Source organism: Bombus vosnesenskii, unplaced genomic scaffold (genome assembly GCF_011952255.1).
Source record: "Bombus vosnesenskii isolate JDL3184/JDL3185 unplaced genomic scaffold, Bvos_JDL3184-5_v1.1 scf7180000013358, whole genome shotgun sequence".
NCBI classification, from domain to species: Eukaryota; Metazoa; Arthropoda; class Insecta; order Hymenoptera; family Apidae; genus Bombus; species Bombus vosnesenskii.
Window position 1 is genome coordinate 372,294 of NW_022882992.1, and position 16,319 is coordinate 388,612.

A 16,319-nucleotide genomic window follows, 5' to 3' on the forward strand; every position below is an offset into this window, starting at 1 on the left:
ATTCTTAGAATTGTTTATATTTGTATAAAATTAAAAAATTTTTCTATTGCGTAGCTTATAAAATATTTCATTTTTTAAATTCTTGAGTATTAAAAGATAAAAGGCAGTTCACAAATAATGACTGATGAGTATATGACACTGCTGGAAGTTATGTATTGAAAAAAATAAATAACAAACTACTGTATGTGCTATGTGTACATAAACTGTGAAAAATAATATAAAATTTATACAGTACTGTGAATCATAAATCTTACAACAATTACATGTTTATTTTTGCATTATGATTATACCAATTACAATTTAATAGTTTAAAACAATGTCTTTGTATTTATATTATGTACAGTTAAAATTATATGTGCTGTAAATTTTTATCTATTGATAAATTATATAATATTATATATAGTATATATACATACACATATGCATAATCAAACAAAATATTATATGTGTATACAAAAATAACACACTGTGTACATAAAGTGCTCTGCAATTTTTTTTATCACATTTAAATTTCTAACTAAATTAAAAGATATTTAAGAAAGCATCTTTAACATAATGCAACATGATTAAATGAAAGTGATATTTCATTTCTATGATCATATTATAACAGTCTTGAAATAAACAATGATTAGGATGATGATGATAATACTGGTAATGACAAAGAAAAATATATGTCACCTGCCAATGGCAATAAAAATATCATGTACAAATTTATTAAGAAACTGAGGAAACAAGTTTTTTAAATGTATCATAATTTCAATGTTGCTATGTTAAAACAAGGCTGCTGTAACAAAGAAATAAAAGAATTTGTTTAACACGCGATTGACAATTAAACCTTACAGATATATAAGATTCACTTAAATATTATATTTATTAAATAGGGATTAACTCGATTTGAAATAATTTCTTATACATAAGCTTGCGAAACTAATAATATTGTAGTTACTATTGATATTGATTGCCGTTATTACTATTACTAATAATTTTAAATTTACAAAAGCAAAAAACAAACAATTGCTATCTTTCGGAACTGCCCCTGGCTGAATTGTTCAGACATTTAATATCTCCTTATTACATTATCTTTGGTCATATTCTTCATTCTTGTAAATAAGAGTAATGAAACTTCAAGTTATATTAATCAGGTATTAATTCCTGGTCTCGAATTTATTCATTTTATAATTCACGACAGATACACAATACATTGATATCCAATTCTCATCCATATTAATGTAGAGCCGTATTATGTATTTATGTGTGTGCGTGCCTGTTGAATGTCTTTTACACGCATGTATTTGTTTATATAATTTCAGCATTTATTATATTATTATATTCTGTCATTACGTTATATTATGAAATATCACACTATTATTAATTTTAGGAAATTTTCTTAATATCTTAATATCTTATCAGTGATCTTAGTGTTCATATATTTCCTTTTATCTATTATTCATAACTTTTTTATTAATACAAGAAGTATTAAATTACTAAACTATGTATTTACATCTGCGAAATGATGATTTAAGAAATATTTTAAATTTCTATATTATTTATTCACTATAGAAATGTTGAGAATATCATATTTTGTATGATTTATTAGTAATAATTACCATCTACATAATTTTGTAGAGGGTATACTCATAATCATTTCCTATTAAATTTTTTATTGTAGTAATATATGTATATACATATTATTGCAGGTAAAATACATAATGTTTCAAATAAAATTATATATATATATGCATACTTAACACATACATATATGATGTATTAAATATATTGTAAACATATAAAAAGTATGTATACAAAAGCAGATGTGTTTACATAGTTGTAATTCGAAATTTATAGTTATGCAATCACTAAATCTTTTTTATTAAATATTGTATGTCTATTCTTAACAATTTTACCTAGATTAATAATTTACTAGTTTTATTTGTTTTAAAATCAAGATAAATATGTTAAACTTTAATCTATAAATGTTTTCAATCCATAAATCAAAGGTCTTAAAGATATTAAAAAAATATTTAAAAAAATTTTAATGATATATACTCTTACAAATCCAGGTGTTAAATTTATTTTTTCACATAGTGATTTTTTATTGACAATATGCAACATGAATATACTATACGATGAATGGAAAACAATTTCTTCAATAATTCTAATGTTATTTTTAACAATGTAGAGAAATGGAAATGTTACATGTTCCAATCCACTGACTCAATAAGTAAAAAGAAAACAGTTAAACTGTTTCTCAATATTATATAACCATCTTTTTAGGATATGAATATTAGAATAATGTTGTTAATGATGTAGATATGAAACTTTTTTAAAGTATATAATTTAATGTAATATTTTGTTTATTATGCTTTGCCCTTTCAAATATGCTCAATTTATACCACAAAACTACACTAATTCTTCCATATATATAAATTTGCATTCCAGCATAATAAATCTGCAAGGATAAAAGTGCCTATCTTAGATTTTCTAATCTCAAAATATATGAACAGCATAACTTAACTGGCATTATATTATAATTTTAAAATTGTCTTATGCATTCCAAATTTTCCATTTAATATTGTAAACACTGAAATATAAAAATAATTTGCATGTGATATTTGTTTAAGATTATAGTAAAAATTATAACTTGTATTTGGGTGATAATATTATGATAGTATTATATAATGTTAGATATTCAGTTGTAATTTTATACTTATACTTAATTTTATATTTATATGTATACCTAATATGTCACAAAATATTTAGTGAGAATAAATTATATAACAACTATTACGCACATATTACACGATAAAACATATTCAGAAGGTATGTACAATTTAAAGAAAAATAATTTAAAGTATACATAGATATAATTATATCATTTTAAAGTTTTATTTAATCAAGAAAATTCAATACAATGTAGAAACTTCCTACTGGTAGAACAGTTTTGTAGCATGAAGCTAAGGATCAAACCATGTTATGTTTGGATTAACTACTCTTTTAAATATATTTACATTTACGTAAAGAAAAATTGTCCTCATCTTATACATTGTTTCGATAAACTAACAACTACTTTATTATTGATAACTATCATAAAATCAATGGATATCTATTTTAGCAAACTTTCTTCATTTACAAAATTTTTCATATTTCTTTCAAATATATGCATTTTTGATCTATTTAGTTCATTCAAATTTTTTTGTTTTGTATTATTGATGTATATTTAAAAATATAAAATTAATTTGTTTTTCTATCAGAAAATGCAATAAGAAACATAAAATGTTTCGAAATATATTCTTATACATTATTATATGCAAAGCTGCATAAGAAACCTCAACCCTAGATAATAGTAATACATACATATAATAAAATCTCGTTTCTTGTTATTTTTCTGAAATTCTTTGAATTTAGAAAGAGAGGTAAATTATATTATGTTCTATTGAAAATTGTAAAACAATTCCTTCTAAGTCCGTTTATATATACTGAATGTTCTTTATACATTCCTCGTTACACTATTATGTTAAGTAAATCCATAATTCAATGAATACATAAGACGTAGAAAATGCTTGAAAACTATAAAGAGTATTATACAACTATACAAAATTAGTCACAAATAAATTTCTTGAAATTATTATATTTATAAATATAATTAATTAGAATATATGTTTTTTAAATTCTCTACTTATGTATTTTGCAAACTACATTACATATTTTGCAAAATCCAAAAATATAAAAATCTACTATACTTCAAATAAGTTGATGTTACCTAGTATGATAGAAAAGGTCTATAATATTATATATCTAATAACTTACTTTTATCCTACGTTTATAGAATTTTTAAAGTATGATAAATAATATTGTATAGTAGCGTATATTGCTACTAGTAAAAAAGTTAATATAGTTTTAATATTAAAATAATCATTATGCAATTCACATAAATCAAAAACACAATGATATTCATATAATTTATGTTTATACTCTAAGACAAAAATATGTTTATCTCCATATTTTCTTTGTATATGATATGACTTAATATATGTATGTCATTCAAATAATTTAAAAGAGAAGGTATATATGATAAACTATTTTAATTAATTATAATGAAATATACACATATCCAAATAAAGAAAATCTTCTTCAAAGATTGTTTCATTTCCCTTTTATCCTTTTGTTTCTGTTTAGATGTATTCAGATAAAAATTTTTTCCTTAAGAAGATATACTTTATTCATCTAGTATTATGTTATTGTAAACAGAAATATTAAATAAATAGATCAAATTATGATTGTCCTTTTCACAAATGCAATATAATTTATAGTTTCATTACACTTAGGATATTTTTCCTAATATAAGTATATTACAATTTATAACTTAAATATTTACTATATACATTTTAGTTTGAAAAAAATTCATTGGTACAAGTAAACAAAGGATAACAGTATATTTTATACATATGATATGAAAACATTGAAATGCACAGTTGATGCAGTAGATGCTTGCTTACTATATTTTATATGTATATATTTTTATAGAAACAAAATCAATCTATATCAAAATAATATTATTTAAGATTTAATTACATAATAAGAAGATATTAGAAAATATTTAAAATACAATTTGCTTATTTCATAAATTACTAAGTAAAGGCTGATATACAATAAAATATTATTATATTATTATTATTAATTCTATAAATTAATATCCTTATGATAGGTTTTATAGTTACAATAAATTGCGTAGTAATTTTGTCTATACATATGTAAGTAATTTTATATTTAATAAATTTCTTATTGTCTGGGAATATTTCAACGCACATTGTGTATATAAATTCAATTATCATGGAAAAATATTAGCAAATATTTTTTCACATTAATTAGATGTATTTAAAAAATATTGTAGTTTATATTTTTAAACTGTCATTATAAGTTTCAATATCTATTATAGTAAAAATCCTTTTATTTATATTACATGTTATATTTATGTTATATTTTAGAAAGCTTTCTGTAATTAGGAATATATTATAATTTAATTATAATTTCGATTGTATTAGAAAATTGAACATTTATTTAAAGATACAAAATCAATCCCAATTACCCCAGGGAATTGAAATGTAACAACTGTAAATAATAAAACTGTAAATAATTTCATCTGAAGTTCGAATTACATAACTTTTAAATTATATATTCAGGTTTCATTTCATTATCAGATAGGTTTCATATAATTTAGTCTTATAATACTATAAATCTCTTGAGTTTTAAAAAGTCTTACATAAGATTACTAATATCAACATATTTAATGTATTATTTAAAAATAGATGTTCTTATTCAAAGAAAATATAATTATATAATATGACATTATATAAATTTCTTTTATTTCCATATATATGTTTCTGTATCTTAATATGCATTATATGCAAGTTATAGATAACATAAAAATAAAAATATTTATATGTTAAACAGCTAAAGAAATAGCTTTTTATGTGACCCATAACATACAAAATTAAATGATTTTAATATATTTAAAAACATATAAAATACAAACACGAACATAAATAACAAAATTGACTAGATATATAAAATTTGTATTCTATTCAAAATTATTTTTATTCTACGAATAATAAAAAGTATTAATTTCAAAATGTATTGTTAATTATAAATTTACAAATATATGTGACCACATTTTTATTTTTAGGAAATATAGCGTTTTATTCTTAACACTGTAGAATCTTTCCCCAAAATTTCCATCATTTCAGAAACTGGTGGACCCTCCTAAAAATGTAAATACATATATTATATAAATCAGTATTAAATTTATAATGAAAAAATATAATTAGAATATTTTATGTTTACCTTTAAACCACTAAGTACAAAACGTAAAGCTTTCATCAATGTTGGATATGAAATTTCATGTTCATTAGCAAATTCTTTTAGGTATTTATTTATCCATTCTTTATTAAAATTTTGAATTTCAGTTTCAATCAATTTCATACTTATTATTTTAAGCGCATCTATAAAGAAAAACCGTTTTAAGTGTATGAAAAAAAAATAATGGATTCAATTATACTACACGAAACACTCAGTAATGTTTATATACAAAGTATAACAAATTATACCTAATTTACATCCTAACATAGTGTCATCAAATGATGTGGTTGGTATATGCCATAAAAAGGCCAACTTTGGAGATACTAGATCACTTAATTTTGATATTCTATGCTGTGCCCATTTTAATACAGAAATAATATGATTGTCGTCTAATTGTAAATTTCCATCAGTTTGTCTAAAAATATCATTGAATATGTTGTTAAAGCTCTAAATATAAATAAAAATTAGCACTAGACAAACCATACATACCTATTTGGGAATGCTTCTATGACTAACGTTTTTATTCTTTCAATTAAAAATGCATTATTTTTTTCGTTTGCTAATAATTTTGCTATCTCTATCCTATTGAATTCTAATAGTTTTGGAGGTGAAAGTTTATTAGAACTTACTTTTATTTTAGAAATATTGAACTGAAATAATTAAAACAAACTAAAGTAAATAATAGAAAAGCATGTGTAGTATGATTTATATTGAATACAAATATTTTGTATAAAGGATATAATATAAAACATAAATACTTGTTTGATTAATTCTTCATAACTATCAATGTAAAGAGCACCTCCTTTATTATCAAAACCACCACCAGCATGTGTAACATAGTTTAAAACTGCTAATGGAAAAATTCCCTCTTTTCTAAAGGATTCTATACTTATATCGCTTTGCCTTTTTGATAATTTTGATCCATCAAAGTTTAATACCAAGGGTAAATGTCCATATAAAGGTGGAGTCCAATTAAAAGCTCTGTAATAATTACAATTATTGGAGATAATCTACAATTAATGGATAATATCGTATAATAAATTATTTATATTTAAATGTTTAGTAAAGGATATGTAGTCATGTCATATTCATAAAATATGTATGAAATACATATAAATGTTATATAAACATAATTTTTTTTAATATTCTACATAAATACTAAAAAAAGTTTATCACAGGTAAATAAGATTTTCTTAGTACATGTAATTAATCTATTTAATCAAATAATTATTAATTATAATATCTAATATCTAAAGAATAAAGAAGATAGTTTAAATTATTATTCATAACTTATTATTAAATAATTACTAATTTGTTATATATATTTATTATTTAATTATTATATACTAATTATATATATTTAATAATTATTTAATAATAAATTTAAAATAATAATTTAAACTATTTTCTTTGTCCTCATATACTGAGATAACTGTTTATTATTTAGATATTGTACATGTAATAAATACTTGCATTCTAAAATATAACACATTCTAACATATTTTATTGTTCATCATACTATATTGCACAATAGAAGTAATTAATAATAACCATAATTCTACAATACTGCATAAAATTTGAATCCTATATAAATATTCTACTTTTAAATTGAAAATATCTTATAATTATATATGAAATTAAAAAAATAATACTTTACAGGTACTAACAAATATTAAAATATTTACAAATTTTGTTATAAATTTTAGTACTTACTTGTACATCATTATATGTTTAGGTGTGGATACTTGCCACTCAATTCCTCTTAATACATGAGATATTTCCATAAGATGATCATCAACAACATTTGCAAAATGGTAAGTTGGATAACCATCTGTTTTGATAATAATGGGGTCTCCTTCCCTTTGTGCAATATCATGTTCTATTTTACCATATATTAAATCATCAAAGCTTTCTATTCCAGCACATAACTACAAAAATATAGATAAATATATAAAAATATAATTAATCACAATATATGACATCATGTAATACCATTTTTCAATACCTTAAATCTAATACAAAAAGGGGATCCCTTATCAAGTTTTGCTTTTACTTCATCGTCGCTTATATGTCTACATCTATTATCATACTTAGGCACTTCTCCTCGTTTTATTGCTTCTCTTCGCAATAATTGCAATCTGTTTTCTGTGCAGAAACAGTAATATGCAGATTGATTATTTATAAGTTTAAGCACTTGGTCCCTGTAATTTAATGAATAATGGTATATTATTAGTTTTGTAGTATCTATAAGAATCTTTGTCTATTAAAATAACAAGTGAAATTTAACTTTATTTTATAAAAAATATAGGAAGTCATAGACAAATAATTTAAATTTAATTTATACTATATAATATAATATAATTTATATAAGTAAAAAATACAACCATTATATGTATTAAAACTCTATATTTTTAGCCAAAATACTAATAAGTAAAAATTAGTTATGTTACAATAATTATTTGAAATTAGGTGATAAAACAAAATATAATTATGTTTATTTGGATTTTGTTACATATATGCTTTAATGGACTTACTTGAAAAATGTTCACTAAGCTTTAAGTAAAGTATACTTTAAAGTATAAAGTAGCATCATTATATCTAATAATTTTGTAGAAAATAATTCATAATATCACTTGGAAATATCTATATGAACACAATATTTATATTACATTTACATATATGTAACTACAATATAGTATTTATTTGAATACTTATATAAATGAAAATTTTCAACGTACTTGTATATTTCAAGACGTTTTGATTGTATGTATGGCCCGGCAGGTCCACCTCTTATTGGATCCTCATCAGGTATGATTCCAGACCATAGTAAATCACATTGGATTTTTTCTATTGCATCAGGTATACATCTAGATTGATCAGTATCTTCAATTCGTAAAATAAATGCACCATTATTAGCACGGGCAAATAAATAATTATATAATGCAGTTCGTAAACCTCCTATATGTAACGAACCTGTAATAATTTTTACACATATTAATATATTTTTTATACTGTATTAAGCAAGATAAATAAAAAAATATTACATATGATGATTTAATATTCTATTATATTGAATTTTATAAAGATGAATAATCATATTACATACCAGTTGGACTAGGTGCAAATCTAACTCTTACTTGTACTTTTTTAAAGAACCGTTTTTGCATAAACAGAACATTTGTAATACGGAATATGTTGTACTTCATCGTATTTCTTCACTGAATTATATTAAACCTATAATTTAAATTTCACTAAAGATCATTATACAAATTATACTGTTTAATACCATATTACAGAAGCATAAATTAGGATTATATAAAGCATACCAACATCAAGTTTTGTTTTAAGATTCACTCTTTATCTCCAATATTTTTCAAACAAACAAGAATAAACTATTAATATCATATAATTCATTTACACTTGCTTTGACTATTCACTAGGGGGTACACATGTTTCAAATGTGCTTTCATACAGGCATTTTTATCTCTAGTAAAATATTTTATGTTGACCAACCTTGTAAAGTTTTCCCAAAAAATATGAAAGTAATTTCTTTTAAAGTTTAGGATCACAACTATATAAAGAATTTATATAACTATAATTTATAATATTTACATACATACACTAATCAATAACGTTACAGGATTACAATATAAAATTAATTTATAACAAATTTTATTTGTATCAATTATTATTTGTATTTATTATTTATTTGTATCAATATTTATATTTTGATTTTCTACTCTATAATATTTAGCAACAGCATAGAAATGATTTATAAAATTTAAAAGAAATGGAAAGCATAATATATAATCTGCAATGCATGCGTTTTAATGCAATTATATAAATTCTGCTAACATACTCCTTTTATTATGATATCTGCTGTTATATAGAAGTTTAAAATTATAGTTACAAAATAACGTTTTCATTTTTTTTTTTTTTGTTAAAAAGAAATTACTTATAGTTTTAATATATATACATCTCTGATGGCTGGACAAAAGTATATATAGCAGCGTACAAAAGTTTCTGATTAGATAGATTTTTCACTTTAGATTCCAAAAGCGGTATTATTTATAATATAATATAAAAATTCTTTAGAATTTTAACAAGTATTACATACCTATATAATAGTGTTCACGTATTATATCATGTTCTCTTACTTATCGTATTTTTATACCTAATAATACTTAAAATTCTTTTAGATATGTACCTTTCGAATATAAAGTGAAAATATAGTATGACGTCATGATATTGTTTTTACGTTGTTGTAACGTTCTATGTTTTTCTTTTTACTTTTATTTTACTTCTTTCATCTACAATCCAAATACACTACATATGTTTGCGGATATATATAAATCGAATATGATGTATGTTTTGATATGTTGTCAACTTTCATATCGAAAATCGAACATCTGATCTTACATTGCATTTTAAGGAAACAAATTATTTTTACATTTCGCGCGATATGTATTGGTAATGAGTGATTGGTTCGTTTAGTTATTAATAATGATATAAGGGTGCGCTTTAGTTGCAGGCTAAGCGCCGCAGATTTCGCGCGGGGCGGGTGTTGTCATTAGATTTTCACGTGACGAAAGTGAATTTCCGTAAGAAATTTGACAACGAATCGTATAAAAATGCCGCCGAAAAAGCGGGAAAAAGAAGTGGACGGGCAGAAAGGTCCTCGAATGGATCAAATTCAAGCAGACCATGAGCTATTTCTACAGGCCTTCGAAAGTAAGAACTTTCTGTTATCATTCCTTTTTCCTCTATTTTTCTGACTTCAAAATTAATTAATATCTCGATTTATAATAACTAAATGGTCATTGATCATCACTTTTTCAATATTTATTACAAATATTCAAAATGATCGTACATAACCCCATTTGCTAAGAACGTACCGAGCGCCGAACCGCGCGTCGTTCCACTCCGTTCCCTCCTTTGCTTCAATTCGTGGACACCTGTCATTCTCTCACCATGTTCCTATTTAGTGTTTAATTTAAAAAGTTAAGCCAATTATATGTGATGATTAAATAAATGCAGTATTATTAGGTTTAAATTATTTTTCATCAATGCAACTTTTATTTTAATATTTTGATATTTTTTCTCAACTAATGGATATCTTAGTTTTGTAGCAAAATATCATGTACTTAATTTATTAACACTCATGTTTAATTCGACCACAACATGTTGTTGCTTTTATTTAAACATGTCAAAAAATATAAGGAAATTTTCTAAATAAATAAATACATTATTAAGATTAAATTATTTTTCAACATTGTGATTTTTATTTTAATATTTTTTCTCAATTAATATATAATCTTAGTTTTGTAGCAAAATATCATGTATTTAAATTATTAACACACATGTTTAATTCAATCACAACATATTAACTTTTATTTAAATATGTCAAAAAATTAAGAAAATTTTCTAGTAACTAATTTAGTGTAATAGAATTATTTTTGTTTTTTAAAGGTACTTATACTTTTTAATAATTTGAGACATAGTGCAGTTTTATTTTAGAGTAAAATGGGATCAGAGAGGTTTAACCTGCATAAAGCGTAACAAGTATGAAAGAATGCAGGCTTCTCATATGGAAACGAGAATAACCTAATCATCATTTCCCATTTTTCCTTAAAGAAGAATCATATACAATTTTTGATATGTATCTCTTTTAATTCCTGCAAGGATCATTTCACTTGCGACAAAAATGTTAACCTCTGAGCCATCTGGTGGAATTCAATTGAACTATATTCTTCTTTTATTTAATTTATTTGTATTTAAAAATGTTTAAATTATATATTCTTATTCTTGCTATTATATAATAATTTTATGTATCATTTTTTCAGAACCAACCCAGATCTATCGATTTCTACGCACAAGAAACCAAATTTCAGTGAGTAAAAGTAAAATAAATCTATCTATATTTTATATTTTATTTTAATTGTTAATTATCTGTAGTTTAATGTCTCCTCAAAGTGTTAACTGAATATTTTAATATTTATTTGTATTCAAAATGTCCAAAGTATTAGATGAGAGTGAAATGGTAAATACTTGTAGACAAGTAAATATGAATGAAAGTATATTTGGTACAATTTTTTTGTACTAATAGTTTAGTGAATTTTTCTTAGGTTGTAATAAAATAAAACTTAAATTCTACAGTAGAGTGTTTGTGAACATTCCTGCAATATAATTAAAGTTAAAACATATTTTGAAACTTTTTATATTTGTTTTTTATGATTGAGAACGGTAGGTATATAAATTTATTATCTTATAAAGCTACTTTATAGTTTATTTAAAATAAAATGAAATTAAACATTATATTTTATGCTCTGTATCATTTTGTTTATACAAACTAATAGAAATGTGATAATGTAAAACGTTTTGTGTAATTCTTTTTTAGCCAATATTTCTATATAGAAACTTAACTTACATGAGGCAACGTATGTCTAGAAGCCATAAATCACGTCGGGTGTTTAAAATTGACATGATATTGGAAAAATTAATGTCAAAAAATAATCAAGGAGAAAACCCAGGTGTTCGTGGATACATGACTCTTACTTTTCTAGGTTTTTATGATAAAAAAGGTAATTGTGAAATAAGCTCTGGTACCTAAATGAGACACTTCAAAGATTTAGCATATTGAATTAAATTTTTCTTTATAATGGTAATGTTACAGTTGAAACGCCTCAAGATCCAGTAAAGGTAGAAACATTATTATTGAAAATATGTCACAAAAAAAGAAAAGATGTGAGTTCACCAATTATGCAGGCAAGTATGACTTTTCAATTACATAATTTGTTAGAATGGAATAAATAAGTAAGATTGATAATTGCTGTTAAATAAGCGAACATTTTTTAATTTTAGGTTTCTGTTGGCACAAGTGAAGTTCCAATCAATCCTTGTGAAAATCAACCACCTCCAAAGGCACCTACCATATCTATACCTAATGAATCTTTCAGTTTAAATAATGGTCATGTAGCGAAAACTTATATGCTTTTACTTAGAGTATATTGTACGTCCAATACTGGCTGCCTTATGCATAACTGTGATTTAGATGGTTAGTTAACAATACATGCACACACACATATATACCATGAATTACTTTAGAGAGTATACTTTCATAATATTTGTTTTCCTTTTCCTTCTCTCTTTTTCTCGTTAGAACCAGCTCAAAAGCGTCGCAAATCTTCTACGGGTTCAATTAAAGCTGGAGGAGAAGAAATAAAGTTGTATGGTTCTGAACTCATAGTGTATGATAAACACAACCGATGTTTGTTGACTGATGGCGATTATGAACTAGGCTTACAAGAAGTACAAACCAATATTCGATCTAGCCCAAAGAAGCACAGCTCTTGGGAGTCTGTACCTGACATCAAGGAATGTGGTCCTTTTGAAGTATTCAGCAAAGGACCAACATTAAAGTTTAGGCTTAATTGGACGACTGAACCAAGTAACGGTTTAGTTGATAGACCAACTCCAATTCATTCAGTACCAAATGGTGATAATAAAGAAAATCGCTCAGGAAATAGTAAGTTTTCTATCCTTTTCTTTTTCCACAGAAGAAGAAATATGTATAAACAGGATAAAAAGAAGATAAAATGTTTCATAAAATAATTTCAGCTGGTCTAGAACGTTCTTCCACAAATAATAATAATAATAGTACCAATAATAACAACAATAATAATAGTAATAACAACAATAACAATAATCCAACACTGCCAACACCTAGTCCTCTAAATTCCTCAAGAATGACAACTAGTGAGAAAACGGACACTATCATGGGTACACAGCAAATAGTTTATCAGTTCCTGTATAATAATAATAGTCGCCAACAAACAGAAGCTTGTGAAGATTTACATTGCCCTTGGTGCTCATTAGACTGTGGAAAACTTTATTCTCTTTTAAAGCACTTAAAATTATGTCATTCGCGATTTACATTTACGTATGTGGTAAGTGTTTAAATATATGCATTACAAATCTGTGACATTAAAGTACTATAAAATAAATTTTTTATTTTAATAGCCAATTCCACAAGGTGCTCGCATAGATGTAGCAATAAACGAATGTTATGATGGCTCATATGCTGGTAGCCCTCATGAATTAATTACACAGCCATCTAGCATAGCATTTTCAAGAACAGGACCGACGAGACGTACAAGTGTAACAAATATTTTAGTATGTCGCCCAAAAAGAACTAAGCCAAGTCTTTCTGAATTTTTAGAGCTTGATGAAAATGAATATGAAAGCCAAAGACCTTATATTACAGGACATAATAGGTACAACAGTTAACTAAAATAAATGTCATTATTTATTACATATAAAATATGTTGCTCATGAAATTTCTTGTAGGTTGTATCATCATACTGTTACGTGTTTACCGATATATCCAAAAGAAATGGATATTGATTCGGAAGGAGAAAATGATCCAAAATGGTTACAAACAAAAACAATGATGATGATAGACGATTTTACAGACGTCAATGAAGGAGAAAAAGAACTTATGAAAATGTGGAATTTACATGTCATGAAATATGGCTATGTAGGAGACTGTCAAATACCACTGGCTTGCCAAATGTTTCTAGAAACTAAAGGGAAAGAATTGCTCATGAAAAATTTATATCGTAATTTTGTTTTACATATGTGTAGTTTGTTTGATTTTGGTCTAATTAGCCCTGTAGTTTTATATCAGACTATTCAAAAATTACAAGAAATTATGAAAGAAGGAGGCGAAGATAGTGATATTCGAAAAGTTTTACAAAAGTCCCATGAAGCTCAAGTTGAAAAATGGCTTAGTTCAGGTTGTCATGCATCTTTAGATGCTAATAAACAAAATAGTACAAGTACTAAAATAAATTTTAATAGCGATGGATCAAATTCTAATGCAAGACGGAAAACTTCTTTACCACTTAGTTCACCAAATTCACAATCTGTAAAAACGACAGCATCCATCCACAATAATGTTAGCAAATATGCTAATATGATGACTACATCATCAAACAAGACTGTAAATGGAAGTAGTTATTAATAACCGTTATACATACGTTAATCTGCTAATTGTACGTTTTTGTACAGTATTTGTTGCAAAGGATGTAATTGCGATTAGAATAATTGACATTATAGCTACTTGATAATCATTGCTCTAACTACTAGATCAATTTTCTATAAATTTGAAAGTTTTAAATGTAAAAGTGAAACAAAAGACAAACTTTCAGATAAATATAATGTGAATAATTCATATAGTTCTAATTGAAATTTTGGAAAACAATTAAATATGAAGAAAAAATTTATTTTGAATATACGTAACCGAGAACCTTGTTTCGTAAAAAAAGATATAATGTACCCGTTCTTTCTTGGTCTAGTCAATGATGCCTTTTATGTATCTAACTTTCTGAACTTTTTATTTGCTTAGTAATATGTGAAAATTATATTGCCTTATATACTTTTGATTTTTATAATTTGAAGAACATAATATTTTAATATCAAAACTGGAAAAGTGACAAATTAAAATTATTAAACAGAATGTTACATTTAAATATAACTATCATTTTGGAAATCAAGGTCACTGGATAAATCTTGTATATTCATGATCGGGAATGATAGACTATTCTTTTATATGATAAAACAGTTGTACCTCCTATGGAATGTTAATTTAAATCATAATCTTATAGATTAATATGGATAAATTTAATATCTGAGGATAATATGAAGTTGAAAAAACTAGCACATAATCTATTAAAAGATGGGACCTTGGTACAATTACTTCAGATATTTCTTGTAAACTGAGGCTGTAAATTATAAGTTTTACCCCAAAGTAAGGAATAAACTGTTATAAAAAAGTGCCTTTGTAAAGCGGGAGAATTTGAATATGAGTGACTGTCGCCAATATATGACTTTTGCATTGAGTATTTATACTCATTTTAATATGTTGAATGTTTGTATGTTTTTATTTAGCAAAGTTTTTTTGCCGATTGTCGTTCTTTCAGATAAATTTATGAATGAAATTTAGTACGTTACAATGAATTTATTCTCTGTGTAATATACACAACTTTACTGCCGATGATCGTTCGAAGAAGCATTTACATTCCCGTACGTAATACGTGACGTTTCTTTATAACGTAACTAGGTGAAATCTTGTTTAACTTTTTAACAAGTATTGTTTTCTAGCAAATCTGTTTTCTTCGAACGACTTTGATCACTGTCCATTAATACTACTACTTATGCTAGGTTGTAAATAAAAAAATACAATAAATTTAGAAACATTATAATTTAAAGTGTTCACTGCTTTTATTTGAAATTATTCAAATTTTTTGTTATTTTTATTTCTTTTTTATCATAAGATAATAACATATTATAAAATATATTTCAGTAGTAATTATAGTACTCCTACGGAGTAATCTTTCTTTCTAATTTTAGAATGTGAAATATGTACATATATACCGAAATACATGCATACATAGACAGCCACT

At 24.4% G+C, this 16,319-nt stretch overlaps 2 protein-coding genes across 8 annotated transcripts; one reads left to right on the forward strand and one right to left on the reverse strand.

Annotated features, from left to right (window-relative positions):
* Window positions 1-5,570: 5,570 nt before the first annotated feature.
* LOC117237126 (probable glutamate--tRNA ligase, mitochondrial) lies at window positions 5,571-10,816 on the reverse strand. 7 transcript variants are annotated; one of them, XM_033500782.1, is made up of 10 exons: window positions 10,752-10,816; window positions 8,963-9,090; window positions 8,595-8,829; window positions 7,862-8,057; window positions 7,570-7,784; window positions 6,615-6,837; window positions 6,346-6,506; window positions 6,105-6,271; window positions 5,842-5,999; window positions 5,571-5,760 (listed from the first exon to the last, which is right to left on the reverse strand). In XM_033500782.1, exons 2-10 carry the CDS (start codon window positions 9,060-9,062, stop codon window positions 5,680-5,682), a joined length of 1,536 nt encoding a protein of 511 aa, XP_033356673.1. In that variant the 5' UTR covers window positions 9,063-9,090; window positions 10,752-10,816; the 3' UTR covers window positions 5,571-5,679. The 7 variants fall into 7 exon arrangements, with proteins under 7 accessions (XP_033356673.1, XP_033356671.1, XP_033356670.1 ...); XM_033500780.1 differs by lacking the exon at window positions 10,752-10,816 and adding an exon at window positions 10,064-10,146; XM_033500779.1 differs by lacking the exon at window positions 10,752-10,816 and adding an exon at window positions 9,187-9,353.
* On the forward strand, window positions 10,359-16,118 carry LOC117237123 (polycomb protein suz12-B). Its single transcript, XM_033500773.1, has 9 exons — window positions 10,359-10,587; window positions 11,700-11,746; window positions 12,254-12,437; window positions 12,530-12,621; window positions 12,718-12,910; window positions 13,016-13,381; window positions 13,474-13,802; window positions 13,876-14,129; window positions 14,203-16,118. Exons 1-9 carry the CDS (start codon window positions 10,488-10,490, stop codon window positions 14,876-14,878), a joined length of 2,241 nt encoding a protein of 746 aa, XP_033356664.1. The 5' UTR covers window positions 10,359-10,487; the 3' UTR covers window positions 14,879-16,118.
* The last annotated feature ends 201 nt before the right edge of the window (window positions 16,119-16,319 follow it).

Bases quoted from the DNA above. Each gene is read 5' to 3' on its own strand.
- LOC117237126 (XM_033500782.1), bottom strand. From the start codon at position 9,062: ATGAAGTACAACATATTCCGTATTACAAATGTTCTGTTTATGCAAAAA. The intron at 7,785-7,861 runs GTATTGAAAAAT...ATATTTTTGTAG, and splicing joins CTTTTTGTATTAGATTTAAG to TTATGTGCTGGAATAGAAAG. The intron at 6,272-6,345 runs GTATGTATGGTT...TGATATTTTTAG, and splicing joins ATAGAAGCATTCCCAAATAG to ACAAACTGATGGAAATTTAC.
- LOC117237123 (XM_033500773.1), top strand. From the start codon at position 10,488: ATGCCGCCGAAAAAGCGGGAAAAAGAAGTGGACGGGCAGAAAGGTCCT. The intron at 12,622-12,717 runs GCAAGTATGACT...TTTTAATTTTAG, and splicing joins TGAGTTCACCAATTATGCAG to GTTTCTGTTGGCACAAGTGA. The intron at 13,382-13,473 runs GTAAGTTTTCTA...AAATAATTTCAG, and splicing joins AGAAAATCGCTCAGGAAATA to CTGGTCTAGAACGTTCTTCC.